This window comes from Pinus tabuliformis, chromosome J (genome assembly GCF_031772625.1).
Source record: "Pinus tabuliformis cultivar Carrire ecotype Pingquan chromosome J, CPIR1, whole genome shotgun sequence".
NCBI classification, from domain to species: domain Eukaryota; kingdom Viridiplantae; phylum Streptophyta; class Pinopsida; order Pinales; family Pinaceae; genus Pinus; species Pinus tabuliformis.
The window spans coordinates 1262255566-1262272886 of NC_142295.1; the positions used below are offsets into that span (position 1 = coordinate 1262255566).

Genomic DNA, 17321 nt, shown 5'->3' on the forward strand with positions numbered 1-17321 from the left:
CTAGAACGATTTATTTTAGAATGTTAATAATGAGAGACAAAAAATAAAAAATAAAAATATTGTAATTATTGTAAATTTCACATTATATAAGTTATTTATTAAAAATGTTTACAAGGAGAGTTTTAATTTACAAGCAGACAGACCCAATGTCACTAATATTATGTAAGATATATTCAAAATTTATATTTAATTATTTTTTAAATTGGTGATGTTTCATATTTCTTATCTTTAAAATTTTTTTGGTAAAATAAATAGTTTTATAACTTGTTAGATCTAAAACTTTTGTGATCCATAATATAGATGAATGTCTTTTTGGATTAATCACGTCACTAAGATTTGGTCATTAATAGAATATGATCATATCATAATCTTTTTTAGATTTTATTCTATAAATTTGTATTTTATTATTTAATAAAAAATTAAAAACTTGGTTTTAAGATCCAATGAAAAAAAAAAAATTATAACATACAATTAATAGAATCTAGATATTAAGATATGAAAATGGAAAATATTACACTTTTGGCAAGAATCTAAAACCTTGGAAATAAAAGACATTGGAATTAAGTTTATGCTTATTGATGAAAACCATGAAAGTATATCCTTACCAGGAAATTCTTAAATAAATTTGTAAAATATGTAAAGGTTAAAAACAGAAATTCGTCAAAGTAAAACAAAGGATGGCTATATCCAAATTTTTTGTTAATAAACAAGATTAATTTGATGTTTAAAACCATCATCAACGTGAAAAGTTGTGACTTCAACCAACACAACTCTTTAATGAATTAAATTTAGACTCATGACTTCAATTAAATTTCTAAAAGTGAAAACTTCCCATGTGCATTTGACAATATTGACATTAACAAAAAAAATTGTTAAATTTTTATTATTATTAATAATTATATAAATAATAATAACAATATTATTTATATTTTTATATTTATAAATATAATTATCAATATATTTTATATATTTGTATTGAGTATATTAATAATATTAACTGTATGTAAAATATATTATATTAATTTCTTTGAATTATAATTATATATATATATATTACTACGCTGTAAGGTGTTTCTCTCTAAAAAGAACTTCCCTGGAGGCCACCTGTCATTACTCTGTGCCAATAGATTTTATGTTAGACGATTGGAGAATTTATAGCGGTTCGATCAAATGAAAGTAGTTGGAACCATTCAGGTGAAAGTAGTCGAAACCATTTAAGATATTTGAAAAAGTTGCAATTGAGACAGCTTCCTACTCCAGGCTTTCGAGCATCATCCGCCGAAGGTTTTCGTAGCAGGGGTTGGCTCGCCATGACAAGAGCGGTAGCTCTATTCAACGTTCTTGCAGGGTAAGAATCAAGATTTTATCGTAATCCATTTATTTGACCTTCCTGAATAATTGCATTCTGTCTATGAAAGCTTGTTGAGTTTGTAATCCATTATGTGCCTATAGGGTTATGAAATCTTGAATTCCCTACAACTTTCACTTGGCCTCATCTATTCACAATTGGGGGTTTGAGCGCACGAGCCTATGTGAGAATACAATACCGATCACCTTGGCTACTTGCCGCTAGACCACACTCTTGCGAGGGATTGGTATGCAATTTTTTTATTCCACACTTCAATTAATGACCTTGAAATGCCTTATGTAATGTGTAAGGGCCCATTTTCCACAATTTATTTGCTCCTGCTACTTTTTTGTACACCATGGTATAATTATGAGAAACTAAAAATGAAAGAATTCATTGATGACGGTGAAAGAAAAATAGCACGGTGAAATATCGTCATAGGTTGTGTAAAGACTTCACATTTGTAAGTAATTAGGTTGGATTCTTCGTAGTGAACACAAAAGGAAAGTGATTAGTTATATAAATATTCCTAATGGGAATTGGCTGGCAGGGATGTGGCTTAGGCAGATAAGAGAGCGTAGCATAGAGGATGGGTGTGTAGTCGGTCCAGTAGGTCATACTTGTTTCTTCGGTTGAGTCTTTTATTGACTTATTCAGAGTTGGAACATCCCAGCAGTGGGTAAACTGGATGTAATTTTTCTTGTAAATTTTACAACTCAATTTCCTTCCAAGCTTCGGAAGAAATTATATAGAAACTCATTGTCTGTTTACCATTTTGGGCAAGCAGGGAGTTTTGGAGAAATTCGGTGAAACTGAATTTTGGCACCAAGATAGATCAAAGGATGATTCACCAATATTTGTTCATTTTTTCCACAAGAAAAACAAGTACTTGGATTATGAAGAATGGATCATGGAGGACAATATTTGTTCATGTTTTGGCATTAATGATGCCGAGGCCAATAATTTAGTTTGACTAGGCCTACGAGACGAATATCTAAAGAAAATGTAAGTTGAAGTAGAATACATTTATTTGAGTATATTTGAATATTTCAACTATTCATATTATATAATAGCAGGCTCTAGCATGCATGGCTTGGTGATGATGCTCTCGCCCTTTTTCACCAAATGCAACTGTGAGGACTGAAGCATTTCAGTTCAAAGAAACTTAAATAATTTTTTATTTTCAATAATAGCACTTTTTCTTTTGGAGATAAGTTTGTGAAAGTTTTTAGTTAAATATTTTTACAATTCAAAGAGGTATATAGGGATATTCAATACCTAGCAGCTATATCTCATGGGAAAATGTGTAATAATTTGGTATAATAATAATTATTTTGTGTTATTTTTTATAATTGCCATTTTCAAGATGAAAAAAAAATAAAATTCACATCAAATAACAAATGCTATTTGCCTAAAAATATGGACTTGTTAGTAGAATATAAATATAAATGCATAATGAAGCTAAAATAGAACTGTTAATTTCTTTTTTCAATTATCAACAAATTATTATTGTACCTCTGTTAAATTTTATATTCTTAAATAACTTGTATTGGAAGGTTTAGCTTTAACTTAATCACATCAAATAACAAATGCTATTTGCCTAAAAATATGGACTTGTTAGTAGAATATAAATATAAATGCTATGAGAGGAATGAAGCTAAAATAGAACTGTTAATTTCTTTTTTCAATTATCAACAATTATTATTGTACCTCTATTGAATATTTTTCCTTTCCGAGGTCGTTATATTTACAGTGCATTTTGGAGTGGGAAGAGATACGTCCACATTGTGATATTCTCTTGAGATTTATAGGCATCCTACCTTTAGTGTTCTATTATGAGATATGAGATGTTTCACTTCATTCAAAGTTTGTAAATTAATTCCACTCTCATGCAGTTCTATTTTCTCACACACATAAGAATGCGGAGAACAATTCTAGCTAAGTACTATCAGCGAGACACACCGCGTGTTAAGATATAAGACGACCCTATAGGCTAAGGCTATAATTTCTGTTCATATAGCGGAATTGAGAAGTTCATATAACAAAATTGAGAAGTTGATATATAACAGAATTAAGATAGTAGAATTGAGAAGTTGATATATATCAGAATAAATATAGCAGAATTGAGAAGTTGATATATACACTTTATGCACCTTCTATATCCACAAGAGACATCGAATACCTGAGAGCCCTAATTTATCTCTCGTTTATGCAACCATATTCGTCCTCGATTGTCATATATCCATTGTTGATTGGCACAAAAGGGTTAGATAATATTATAAATGTGGTGCCAAGCTTGACTACATGGGTTTAATACTCGTTCTCATTTCCAATTGCGATGGGAACCATCATTTCGTAGCATTTCTTTGCTCTCACGTCACCAAGGTTACAATATTATTCTATTTCAACTCCCATAATCATAGCAACATTGTACCTAGCCAATAGTAAATATATATAGAGCCAAAGCACTCGTCTTTGAAGCATATGGATGCTAAAAGATTTATTACCAAAAATTCGATGTCTAACCAAAACTCATGGGCCATAAACTTCCTTTTCATATTTAGACAATGGCATGACATGACAAATTCAAATGCACTCGCCCTTGGACTATTTGAAGTGGCACTTTATTGAAGCAGCATGAGCTACAATTGCAAGGACACCTATGTGCATGTTATCATTTGAAAACACTATTAACAACATAAGCACTCGGGATATGTTTTCTCATCTTATCACTAACCCCTAGTTTAGCCCACCTATTTTTATTACTACTCTTATTTACAACTCTGTTATATGCAATAGTTTTAGGCATGCTAGCTTTGTCTTTTACAAGTGTCAAAGGCTTTTCCATGGAATTTAATATGCACTAAATTTTATCTCTTATAGAGTTCGTTCGAGGTGTAATTGACTAACTTCCACTTTTAACATCTATGATAGCATCAAAGGGATCTATTGGGAATTTTTTTTCATATATTCAAGGATATCCATCATGGCTAGAAACTTTGTTGCAATACTTCTTTTCTTATTGCTTTAATTGTGAGAGATTGTGTTGGTTTCCTTAATGATTTAGTGACATAGAAATTGGACCATTGACACATTGTACTTTCTATGTTGAATTCTTCCTAGTGAGATAATATCAATCAAAGGGTCTTCTATAATATTTGAATAGAACCCATATAACCTCTTTATAAGTTACAAACTTAAAAGAAATTTTCCTTATGCATTGCATTATGTATAGCCAACAACTTGTCTTTTTTTTGGTTAAATAATAAGCCAACATGTTTGCAATTACTTCAAGATTATGTTAATAAATCCTTGTTTGTTTTTTGACAACCAAAAATGTAAACTACAGAAACTTGTCAGTCGTTTCACCTTCATTATCTTCATAAATTAAAACAATTCCCACTGTAGTCTTACTTGCACCTTTCTCTTTGGAAGTCCCTCTAGGTATGCCAAAGCCATCAATTTATTTCTCAACAATAGAATAGACTCTCTTTGCCATAAATGAGGATGCACCACTCTTATGATTGTTATAAGTTCAAATGTTGACCAAGCCTTTATCTCATATATTACTTTTGGAGATTGGAGTGCTACATAGGTTTCAAAGGCCTCCTTAAGCATTCTCTATATGGGTATCCATGAAAGTCATGAAGCTTTCCTGAACATAGTGTTGCACCCACTCATAAAATTGTCAAGGAGGCTTGTGAAACTTATGTAGCACTTGAGTATCCAAAATTATTGTCTTACATAAATGCTTGCCCAACACCTTATATTGCAATATCATAAAAGATCGGTGCATCCTAATTTATAGTTCAATAACAAAGGAACTGTAGTCTCTTATCGAGAAATAAATTGATGCTTTTGATAGTTTACTTAGAGGAACTTCTATGTCTAATAAGAAGAGTTGGGTAAAGCAAAAAGAAAAATCTTGTCGAGAAATAAATTGATGGTTTTGATAGTTTACTCAGAGGAACTTCTATGTATAATAAGAAGAGTTGGGTAAAGCAAAAAGAGAAATGTGCAAGAGAGCAGTGAGAAAGTGCTTTAAATGCTGGAGATAATGAAACTGGAATGAGGTTTAGAGACAACCTTCGGCTTTTCTCTTAGGTTTTTAGGTTTGTTAGAGTGAACCTTCTTAGGCTATGTTTTACTCAATCCTGCACTTGAATCCCTCACAAGTCCTATCTAGATTCGATCATCAATGTAGATAAATTATTTTCTATTTTATTTATTTATTTTGTGTAGTGGCTTTCTAGGCCATAAATGCAAGATGATTGGCTTGGATGTGACCTGCTTGAGATTGAAACCTTCTACTCATGCCACCTAATAGAAATCACATTTAATGTTGACCAGATCTGGCATTTCTATCAACTAAAATTCCTTCAATTACAGTCTTTTGACAGAGAGGCTTCCCTTCTGTAAGGACCTGATCAAAGGTACTCTCCTTGTTGTGTGGTCCATGAACTGTATAGTTTCTTGAGTTCCCATGATAGTCATTGCATCCCATCCATACATCCCAAGTTCCTGTGCGCACAATGATCATAAAGATTCTCTTTAGTGGAGTATTTTTAGGTTTTTGTAACCATTGGTTTGTTCATTGCATCCCATTCATACATCCCAAGTCCTTATTCACACAATGATCATAAAGCTTCTCTCTAGTGGAGTATTTTTAGGTTTGTGTAACCATTGATTTGTTTTGTTGTTTTATTCGTAGAGCTACAAAGCAACAACTAACAAAAAGATAGCAATGAATAGAAATTGTTGAAAATGGATTTCACAAAAATTGACTTGCAAAAAAATCTCTGGAAATAACCGTGGAAATTGACCAGTAGCTTGGATTAGGCCCCTAGATACCATCTCCCGTGTCTGCCTATGCCATTCAAGATCCGACATAAGTATATCTACTTTTCACCATTTCATGTGAATCTACCTCACCCTTTGAATTATTTATTGACACATCTTCGAACCTATACAATGAATGTTGTTCCACCACCAAAGCTATGATATTTTTGTCCATTTTCTTCACCAAGTATCTGCATATTGTGAACAAAACCTCTACATGCAGATTTTCCTCTCTAATTTGGTTAACAAAAAATAATTTTCTACTTAGACCAGGAATGTAAAGAATAGTCTTTTAACATAAACTTCTCATTGCTTGTTACTTGTAATTGTACATTCTCATGTTGTTCAACAAAATGGGTCATACTTTTTCGTTTAGTATATATTTATGTCATTCACATGTGACTATTGTTACTCAATTTATGCCTTACGACGTTTCCTTTGCAACATCTAATGCAAATGCTAGTAATATATTATTTAATAATATTAATAATTATAATTCAAATTATAATATAATTCATATATAATATAATAATAATATTTTATTATTATTTATAATACATATTTATTTCTCACATTATTTTATTATGGCCGATAATTATTATATATTTATTAATTCGCAATATATAAATTATACTATTACTTATGTATAATATTATTATTATATTACACCATTATTAAGTAGATGGTCCCGTAACACCGCCCGACGGCAAGGGCTAACCAGCCATATATTGAGTCATAAATGCCCTTGCCATCTATGTATCTGGTGCACGTCAGTGGGATGGCATACATAACCCCGGCGGGCGACCTCGCGTTTCTGGTGACATACGCGGGACCCACCAACGAGGGCCCGCCCGCCCCGTCTCGTTTTTGACAACGGCGACCCTCCGTTCCCGCGTGCCAAAACGCCATTTTCAAATATCCAGAAATTTCAAATAGCAAGAAACACGCAGCTTCGAATAATTCAACGCATGGAACTGTGAGCGCATACTGATAGGTTCGCACCATTTTTGGTAAATTTAACATCGCGTGTGTTCCGATTGAAGCCAAAATGGAGATATCCCTGGTATCTATTGGCAATCTGAGGGATGGGGATTTACCAACACGGAACAATTCAAAAAATCGGTCTGCGCAAGAGCTCTGTTTCATTCCCGCTACATTCCTGTTACATTCAAACGATTGAAATCTGATTTTGCAGAGACCTGGAAGGAGCATCGAGACCTATATCTTCGCTATTTTCAATGAGAACCAGAAGCCAGGGGCTGAGACAGAGCGTCACTTTGGTGGCTTCAACCCTGATAAAACGCCGGTATACAATCTTCAACCCTACTAAAACGCCGGTATACTCTGTGTTTGAAAATATATTGAAGGTTTAATAGTGGATTAAATCTACAAATGCACTCAAATTGGCCTCCCAAACAGATTGGTATTGAGATATATTAATATTGGCCTTTACATGCCCTACAGTTTCTTGCTCTCGATAATTATTTGATGCCATTAAAGGCATACAGAACCTGTATCGCCACAGTTTCTCCTGCTTTTGATTCATCTGTCATGGTAATCTGTGTGTTATAAATGAATGGAAATGGAGAAGAGTAGTCAGTTAAGTACATTGCTGTTGTTGTTGACAATTGTATGTGGGCAATGCAAGAAAACCCACATTGAAGGCAACCCATTTTCAATATGTGAGCACAGTATTAATCAAGGACGACTGTGGCCAATATCAGGCGAAACAGAAAATTGTTCCCCATTAGCTTCAACCATTGATTTGGCACGCCAGTTCAGCATTGAAGACAGTTCTAATTCTGAAATGAGCGATTGGCTGCCCAGATCCAGTAATGTAGTGTGTGTAGATGAGTTTGGAGCTAAAGGGGATGGAGAGAATGATGACACCAAGGTGAATTTGCATTGCCCACTGATTCTAAAGCATTATTTGATGTTTGTTTGATGTGAGGGTTTACTAGTATCAGCTTTGACCGACTGGAATGTGCGGTAGGTATTTTGCTGTCTTTTGGTTAAGGATCCATGATTACATACATATGTATGTGTAACAGAGGATTTTGTTTTGGGTATGCGTATTGTACATTGTCACTCATATGTTTAGGAAACCCAAATAAGAGAAAGAAAGCCCACAAAATTTTCAGCATATATAGTTGATGGCCTCATAAACTTGATCTACTCTAAATTATTTGCCTTTGGGCATCATGGCTGGATTTGGTCTGGCGCACTTTGTTCCAGAATACTAGTGAATTATGATGAGTGATGTGTTTCAGGCATTTAAGAATGCATGGAGAAAGGCTTGTTCATCGGCTCGTGCAATTTTCATTGTACCCCATGGAAAGAGGTATCTTGTGAAGCCCATCAAATTCTCTGGTCCCTGCAAATCTGCGTTGACTATGCAGGTACTGTCTTTCCTTGTATAGAGTACTTAGATGGAATTTCAATTTTGATATGGGTCCGATTCATATTGTTTTCCTACGCAATTTGTTTTTTTCCAGGTGTTTGGAACAATCATTGCCCCTGCGGATCCCAGGGTTTGGGATGGATTAAACAGAAGGCAGTGGCTTCGTTTTAAGGAAGTAGATGACCTGACAGTAGAGGGGGGAGGGACATTTTATGGTAGTGGAGAGCAATGGTGGGCAAAATCTTGCAAAATCAAGAAAACAAATGTAAAGGAGGCAAACTCTCATCTTCATAAAATCTCTGCTGCATTAATCGCTAATTTTGGCCTTCCTTTTGCCCCTCTTATATCTAGGTTAATATGTGGCAGAAAGAGTAAGACAAAATTAAGCTGGTTTGCATTGAATATATAAGTTCATGACAAACTTTTTCCTTCTCTGTTGCAGCCATGTCGATCAGCTCCAACTGTACGTACCTCCTCGGCCCTTTTTTTTTCTTTCAAAGCTCAACCCATGAGAGAAAAATAAGTTTGATGCCTTTTAAATTTGCAATACAAGAAAACGAACTGCGATACGATGTGCTTCTGAACTTAGAACGTTAGATGCCGTTATGGCTTTGGAAAATTGGGTCATTGGGGTTGTTTGCCAGTCTGTATGGACTTAGACTATGGAAAATTTGATTCTTTCAGGCAATCACATTCGAATTATGCAACAATCTAAGAATGATGAACCTGACTATAGAGAATAGTCAACAAATGCATATAAATCTCAGAAAATGTGTTGGGGTAGTAGCCGACCATCCCAAGGTTCTTGCACCTGGTCATAGTCCTAATACAGATGGCATTCATGTTAGCGCTTCCAAAGACGTGGTGATTAGGAATACCATTATTGGAACAGGTATCTCCACAAGACCATTTATTTCTCTTTCGTTAGCTCTGCATAAGCTTCAAAATGCATTCCCTGTGTTGATATTTAAATACTGGGGCCTTCCAACTCCATTAGAACAAGACCACTAACTCGACCTGTAGCTTTTGTTCTACAGTTGGACCTCGACAATTCAAGAGAACTTTGTCTCAGTGGTTGCATATAGGTCTCAATAGTTGCTTCCCATGACTCAATAATTTGTCTTTGGTGCTCTGAAGATTGTTTAAATTCTGATGCAGGGGATGATTGCATTTCCATTGTAAGCGATTCATTTAACATTTGTACTGAAAACATCACTTGCGGACCAGGTCACGGGATCAGGTAATCTGAACTAAGTGGATAAAATTATCAGAATCTAGAATTTCATTGAAAAATCTTGTAATTACATGGGCAATCCTTGATATCAGCAGTATTGGAAGCTTGGGTGAGGGAAGCGCAAAGGCCCAGGTCGCTGATGTGTTTGTACATGGCGCCTTTCTCGAGAATACAACAAATGGTCTCAGAATCAAGACTTGGCAGGTATATTATGTCTGTTCATTCTTTCCTCTGGAGACCAGTAATTCATCACTCTGAACCCCCACAAAGTGCAGAGAGCCACAGGAGAGCTACAGGATAATCATAGTTTCTTAGAGAATAGAATCAATAGATGATGATAACCAGAGAACCTTACTGTGAAGTGTTTGAAAATAGCAAGTAGTCTTTTAAGGATTCATGACCATCTTTTAAGGATACATGACTAAGTGTTTAATGTCTCTCTGCATTTATTTGACCTCAAAAGTTTTTCACAATGACTTTAAATTTGGCATGCTGAAATCCAAGTAAGTTTAATTTGAATGACTCATATTTTTTTGATCACATAGATCTTGCATGCTTTTCCAGGACTGAGTGGACATTAACATTTCACTGATTTATTTGCAGGGCAGCTCCGGCTTTGCTAGGAGGATCACATTTCAAAATGTGCAAATGTAGAATGTCAAACATCCCATAATTATTGATCAGTACTACTGTGATTCTAAGAAACCATGCTTAAATAAGGTCTGTGAGTCTAATTAGCAAATTTTGATCATGTTGCTCTCATAACATGTGGAAACAGAGTGAAAGATATTTTGTTCCAACCAATGTATATGTATCGTGCTTGGACTTATTGAATGATAGTAGAGTTGTTTTAAAATACAAGTGGGTAAAGAAGAGGATTGTACAAAAAGAGGGTTTGGAATTTCTAATATTACTTGTGTTGCGTCAAGTGCAGACATCTGCTGTGAAAGTGAGTGACGTTGCATTCTTGAACATCAAAGGCACATCGGCAAGCAAAGAAGTAATGAGATTTGCTTGCAGTCAAACTGTTCCATGTGAGAACATTGTCTTAGCTGACATTGATCTTACTGCAACTTCGGGATGCACTCCAACGACATATTGTGAAAATGCCATGGGTTGCACCACGGGCTCAGTCAGCCCTCGTCCATGTATTCTGAATTACAACCAAACGGGTATCTACGAATTGAGCATGCTGGTATCAACTGACAGGAGGAAAGGGAAACAAGAAAAAAAGGACTATATTAGCCATTTTCAAAGATGATCTATTCTTTTATATTTATATATATATATATATATATATATATATATATATATATATATATATATATATATATATATATATATATATATATATTATGATCTATTCTTTATATATATAGAGAGGGTAAGGTCTAGTTGACGAGACCTGATGGTTGACTAAGTTGAATATGTAAGTTGGTTGATTGCACACTTGGGTTGACCGACCAGAGTAGTTAGCCAATTGCAACTTACCTTGTAATTGATTCTTCAAGTATAAATATGTGATTTATAGCTGGTTTGCCCATTATTTTGTGTTTTTTGTTCTCTCCTCTGTGTGGGTTTGTCTAATATTTTGTGAATTGTTATATAGTGCTTTGTCCAAGGACATTATTGATAATTGTTTCCCGCAAGTCCCTAGATTACAACATTGGTTTTGTTGTCGGTAGTCCATGAACTCAAATCTGTATCATCGTGCACACATAAATTTTGAGTTTGGAAAAGATTTGTGAGTGGTGGGAGCTTAAGATTAATAACTATACCAAGAATTATGCAAGAACTCCACTGACTCTATCTGAAGCATGAACACAATTCTTCATGGAAACCCACAAATTATTTATAGAAACTATTCCTAAAGAATTATGCAAATATATTAATCGATCTATTTATGAATAAATATGTTCTAGATGATGAAATAATGATAAAAATCATTAATGGAGGTCATACAAACTTACATGAGTGGGTTGAGAAAATTGTTCAAAGACTACTATGAAGACTATTACCCACCATTTTGTGGGTGATATCCTTAGGGGTAATTTTGTTCTCCATGATGGTTCTCAATTGGCAACCACCAGTTCCTTGCAACCACCAACTAGCTCGTTGTGCCATTTCTTTGCCACTTGAGCCAGCTATGTGGTCCCTCACCTATCTGTCATGATCGTATGTTTGAAAGTGGGCATTCCAAACCTAAAGGTATGCCTTGCCATTTCGTAATTGAGTATTTTAGTTTACTTATCATGGAAACTCTTGGGCATGGACTAATGGGGGGATTCAACGGAAAGAGTGGACTAGGTATGTGCTCTTGTCCCCTAGATCTCTTTTAGGATGTTAACCTTGAACCCTAGTACTGTGGGATCTCTTTTACTAGCCTTTGGGCTTCTGGGATTGTATTACGTGGGAAACCCAGATTTTGGATGTGTGGTCTTGATCCCCGATTCACATATATCATTCCCCTTCCGCTCATTATAGCTCCTTTCATCACTTCTCCCACCTAGGTCCACATTCCTCCACTGGATCCATATAGAGTCAACCACCCCCTCCCTTTTCCCACATCTTGAGTTGGGCCTGGAATGATGCCCCAGAGGTTGATGCAGCGAAAAAAGAAAAGAAAAAGCATATTTGGCCACATTCAATAGGAAAGTGTACCACAAAATGCTAAAGATGGTTGGGACAAACACATTTAACACGTGGGAAAAAGACATGACATGAGCTCTTCTCCTTCCATGGCCATCACCCTGGTTCCTAGAGGCCTTAGATGAGTCTCCTTCATCATTCAAGAACCCATGATTGTTCCAACCCCTGGTGGGTGATGAACTGTCTCACCTTAAAAGGGGGTATCCACTGCTATACTTTGCACATCATTCTCTCATTCCTTTGAGCCCCGAGTAGTTAACCAAAGAAAATCATAAAAGGTAAAAGACATTCGAAGAAGGGTGGAAAAACCAAGGTTGAGATAACTCACGTACCATTATTGTTCTCCTACACATTATTTACCCAAGTGTGGGTTTTTGTTTTATTAGCTACCCTTGTGCCATGGGATGTGACCCAGGTTGTTCCCATTTGTCCCCTACTCCATTCCATCATTGTATCACATGCCACCACCATTTGAAGGATGTACCATGAACATATCAGCCCCTTTAGAAGCAAAAACTACCTAATATGATGATTTGTTAATTTGTCTTGGAGATTGGAGACATTAGCACATGCCAAAGCTCATTATGGAAGGGCATGCCATTATGAAGTGCCCACTTGTTTTCCATGGTTTGTAAACTCTTTTACTTGATTGCTTTAATGACTTGATATGTTGGAAGGTATGGGGAGGCATTGGATCTTTTGCAAGATTGTAGATGGTTTTGATTTTGGGTTTGGCCTTTCTATATGGGGTCTTAACCATCTAGAGGGTTACATTTGCACATGTAGGGTGTGTGTAGAGAGCCATGGGACTCCATAGCAACAGGTACCATTCCATGGATCCCCAGAGTCATTCAGAGATCGCTTATGGTTCACCTATTGGACGAGGAAGATGCACCTGGTTCACCATGCCTAGCCGGCCCCACAGTCACATTATGCACTTGGAAAATGACCCAAGACTTGTATGGTGATGTGACCTCATTTATACCATCATCCGAGCCCTTGCAGATGGCCTACAAGCATCTTCGATTTGTTTGGAGACCCATAAGGGCACTTATATGCCCCCACACACACTTGGGAGCACCATAGGTTTATTACTTGGAGAACAAGGGGTCACCCCCTTGTCCACTGCTTTGGGAGCCTGATTTCATATTTTGGCACCTATGGACTTCATTAGGCCTCCTCTAAGGCCCATCGACATGTATTATTAAATATTCAACCTCTTTGAAGGACATATTCTTTTATTTTGAGCTAGTTTGGTGGGCTTGTCACCAAAAGTTAGTTATCTTGTACATTATTTTATATTAGGGGTTCAATTAGGCTTTATTAGGCAAATCAAATTCATTTGGACATGTATAAATACAAGTGATGTCATTTCATTATAGGATCATCACTTGGATTGGATCATATCTTCTTGTGAGATTTTCGCTATCTTTTGAGGATGAGACTTTTTGGATGAATGGATGAATTTCGATGTTTGGTTATTATTCTTTGTCTTGGAGCTTCTACGATTGGAATATCGTGGTGATTGGATATATGCAAAATCAAGTATGCAAACTAATTGCTTCTATTGATGTGGCAAGTGAATTAAGGATGTTTGAGGATGGCTAGAATGGTTATGAGATGGTTGGATGGTGTGGAAGACCCTTGGGAGGATTTTGGTGACTTCTTAGAGGTTTTCCATCAATTTGGCCTCAAAACATGCCATTTCAGGAAAACCTACAAGATGTATTAGAAACCTACAAGATTCCCTATAAACCTACAGGATATAACCGAGAGAAAAATGTGAGGTGTTGGAGGTGATGGAAGGCCTAGGAAAGGTGTGTGATGGGTGGAATGGAGTGGGAGAAGGTCTAGGGTCACTTAGAATTCAACATGAAAGATAGTATATGGTTGGATTCGCTCAATGTGCTTGGAAGAAATTCTATGAAAAATGATGAAAACTAGTGAAGGTGATGGTGAAAACAAGGGATGACTAAGGTGGATGGAGTGGAAGGTGGCTACTGGCTATGAAGTATTAATATCCTCCCGAAGCACCTGCTCTACATAAAACATGTATATCTTTTGAAAAGCTATGCAAAAAAGAAACATTTTCGTAAACTAGAAAAGCAGAATTAATGAATTAATTGCCTACATTATGCATGAGGAAAGTTGTTGAAAGGAATGAAAGCATGGATGAGATCTACTGCAAAAATGAATAAGAAAAATATGACAATGGAATCCTACCTTGCAAAACTAACCAAATACTAATTTAAAAACAACAAACTCGAAAGCTCATAAAAGAACTAGAAATTTGTGTTTTTGGGGCTACTTAAGGGTCCCTTCCTCAAGTCATGATCCCAGAGGGAGGAAGTGAGGCCAAGACACCTGCTGACAACCTTATGGTGATCCTTTGATCCCTGATAACCTGCTACTAAAGTAAGGCACAAAAGGAAGCAAGTTAATAAATAACCAATCTAATCTACATTACTTGTAATGGAAATGCATGTAAAAAGAAAATTAACAATGAAGCTATGAAACTACACTAAACATACATATACAAGAAAGAGGAACGTTAGCTACTAGGGTTGGGCCCTAACCTAAGAGCTTCAGCCCTGTGAGTTAACTTAGTGCTAGCTCAAAACAAAACTCATTCTTATTACCAAAACAACAAATTACATCAATAGAACTTTCACAATTCTGGAGATCGAAAATAGCTTAGAGTTTTACAATAGAAATCTGAATCCTAATGAGGCTCTAGGCCTCTATACTTATACAACTGAAGTCCCCAATGACTTCCTTAAAATCAGGGAGGCTCGGCTCGGGAACCCGAGATAAACTAGCTCTTTGTATCTCACTTGCTCGGCTGCCTTCGAATCCTCAGGACTTGGTTTCTTGCACTCTGAGCTGGTGTGATGGATGGAGGAATATTCAAATGGGGGATAAGTAAGTGAGGAGGATTTACCTCCTAGAATCCCTCTCCCTTGTCCCGTTCGAGTTTTAACCTTATTATTTGCAAAAATTCCTTGATTTTCTCCTTCAATATTGCATTTAATGCATATTAGTCCACCAGGCATAATATCCAACTCTAACTCCTCTCATAAACAAAATATACTAAAAAAACATGTAATAAGTTGTGAGAAAAGTTGGTTTGACTAAGCTAGGAGGTGAATTAAGGCCCATATAATTACGCAATTATGAGGCTCATCAGAATGCATGACCTAATTGGTGTTATGATAGCTATTGTGAGAAATATACATTGGTCATGTTGGAAACACTGAGAGGGGGGTTGAATCAATATTTCTTTTCAATTGTTATTTTCTTCAGTCAAAACATTTATATTCAGAACACAAGATGAACAACAAGAATAAATGCTTTTATTAATATAATGTTTGCAATCATATATATATATATATATATATATATATATATATATATATATAATATATATATATATATATATATATATAGATATATATATATATATATATATATCTATGGTTCCAATCTATTGCCAAGCACTAACTTGGACTTTTGTGAGGTTCCAACCTCCAGAGCACCAACTCTGTTTTGTCAAGGAACCAACCTTGGACTTAGGAGCACCAACCTCAAGGGCTCCAACCATCTGCTGTCAAGGCACCAACCTTGGATATAGGAGCACCAACTCCAAAGACACCAATCCTTCCAATTTCTGAGGTGCCAACCCCAAGGGCTCTGACCCAATCTTGTCAAGGCATGTTTGATAGTAATTTTCTACTCCCAAAACTCTTCTTTACTGAATTCTATCTGTTTACAGCTTCACGGTAGTCTCCATGCTATAGCATCAATGGAAACCAGTCTTCATATGAAGAAGCCTTTACAACTCTTCATACTGTCCACATAGAGTCTGCAAAATTTATCTCATGATGATATCAAATAGTCATCATGATCTCTGATAATGTCTCCACACAACTTTAGTGAGTCTACTATTAGCTGCACTAAGCTCTTCATAAGAACCAACTCTCTGTTTCAAGCCTTTGTTCTCACTGTCATGGTGAATGCTTCCAGCGTGACTATTGCACACTGTTCTTGCTATTGCAATCTCTTACTTCCCCGAAATACGTTCACATATGCTTCAATACTGGTGCTGGCTACTATTCCCTTCAAGTGATATCAAATGAAACTTTATTTATTATATCATAGAATTGTTCTTCAGTATGCATTATGTACCTGATTAATTCATCACAGGTCTGAGTCTTTCATAGGGTAACACAACAGAGTTTCTTGTCCTTCAACTACCTCCTGTCCGGCTGGACCTTCGTCTTCCTTCTGTCTTGCTGGACCTTCGGCCCTTTTCTGTCCTACTGGACCTATGGCTTGCTCCCTTCTTCTAGTTCACCAACAACAACACCATAAAGACAATTCTCTATTTTCTTATCTTGATATGCCTGACCCTTGGCTTCCCTTTTCGCTTGCTTGAGCTTCGGCTTCCTCAATGCTCGCTCGACCTTCCAGCTTCCCTCCTCCAGTCGCTTTAGCTTCCTCTACGCTCGCTCAACCATATATGCTCGTTTGACACTTCGGCTTTCCGATCCATGGCTTCCCTCTGTCTATTCGAGTGTTTCAATACTCACAGGACACGTAAATGTGGAAGAGAGACCGTATTATAATAATATTGCATATTAAAGAAATAAAAAATATCAAAGAGGCCCCCCTTTTTTTCAATATTCATACAATGGACCCAAATCTATCGAAAGCATTTATTTGACTTTAAGCCCTAGGAAACACATTTATCGGAACCATAGGAATACACATAAATACACCCTCCGAACACATAAGGCCAAACTTCAAATGCATTACACCCGCATCTATAACTTCATCGGGTCGACTCCACA

The 17321-nt window shown here is 36.0% G+C and overlaps 1 protein-coding gene across 1 annotated transcript; it reads left to right on the top strand.

Moving 5' to 3' along the window:
* Positions 1–7416: 7416 nt before the first annotated feature.
* LOC149231833 (putative polygalacturonase At1g80170) lies at positions 7417–11097 on the top strand. Its single transcript, XM_089379282.1, has 8 exons — positions 7417–8081; positions 8458–8586; positions 8683–8853; positions 9031–9051; positions 9273–9480; positions 9747–9828; positions 9918–10542; positions 10757–11097. The coding sequence occupies exons 1-7, from the start codon at positions 7764–7766 to the stop codon at positions 10078–10080; spliced, it is 1092 nt and encodes a 363-aa protein (XP_089235408.1). The 5' UTR covers positions 7417–7763; the 3' UTR covers positions 10081–10542; positions 10757–11097.
* Positions 11098–17321: the final 6224 nt, after the last annotated feature.

What these genes read in the sequence shown, in the direction of transcription:
- LOC149231833 (XM_089379282.1), top strand. Translation starts at nt 7,764, where the DNA reads ATGGAAATGGAGAAGAGTAGTCAGTTAAGTACATTGCTGTTGTTGTTG. An exon ending in AATCTGCGTTGACTATGCAG is followed by an intron (nt 8,587 to 8,682) that starts GTACTGTCTTTC and finishes GTTTTTTTCCAG; the next exon opens with GTGTTTGGAACAATCATTGC. An exon ending in GGACCAGGTCACGGGATCAG is followed by an intron (nt 9,829 to 9,917) that starts GTAATCTGAACT and finishes TGATATCAGCAG; the next exon opens with TATTGGAAGCTTGGGTGAGG.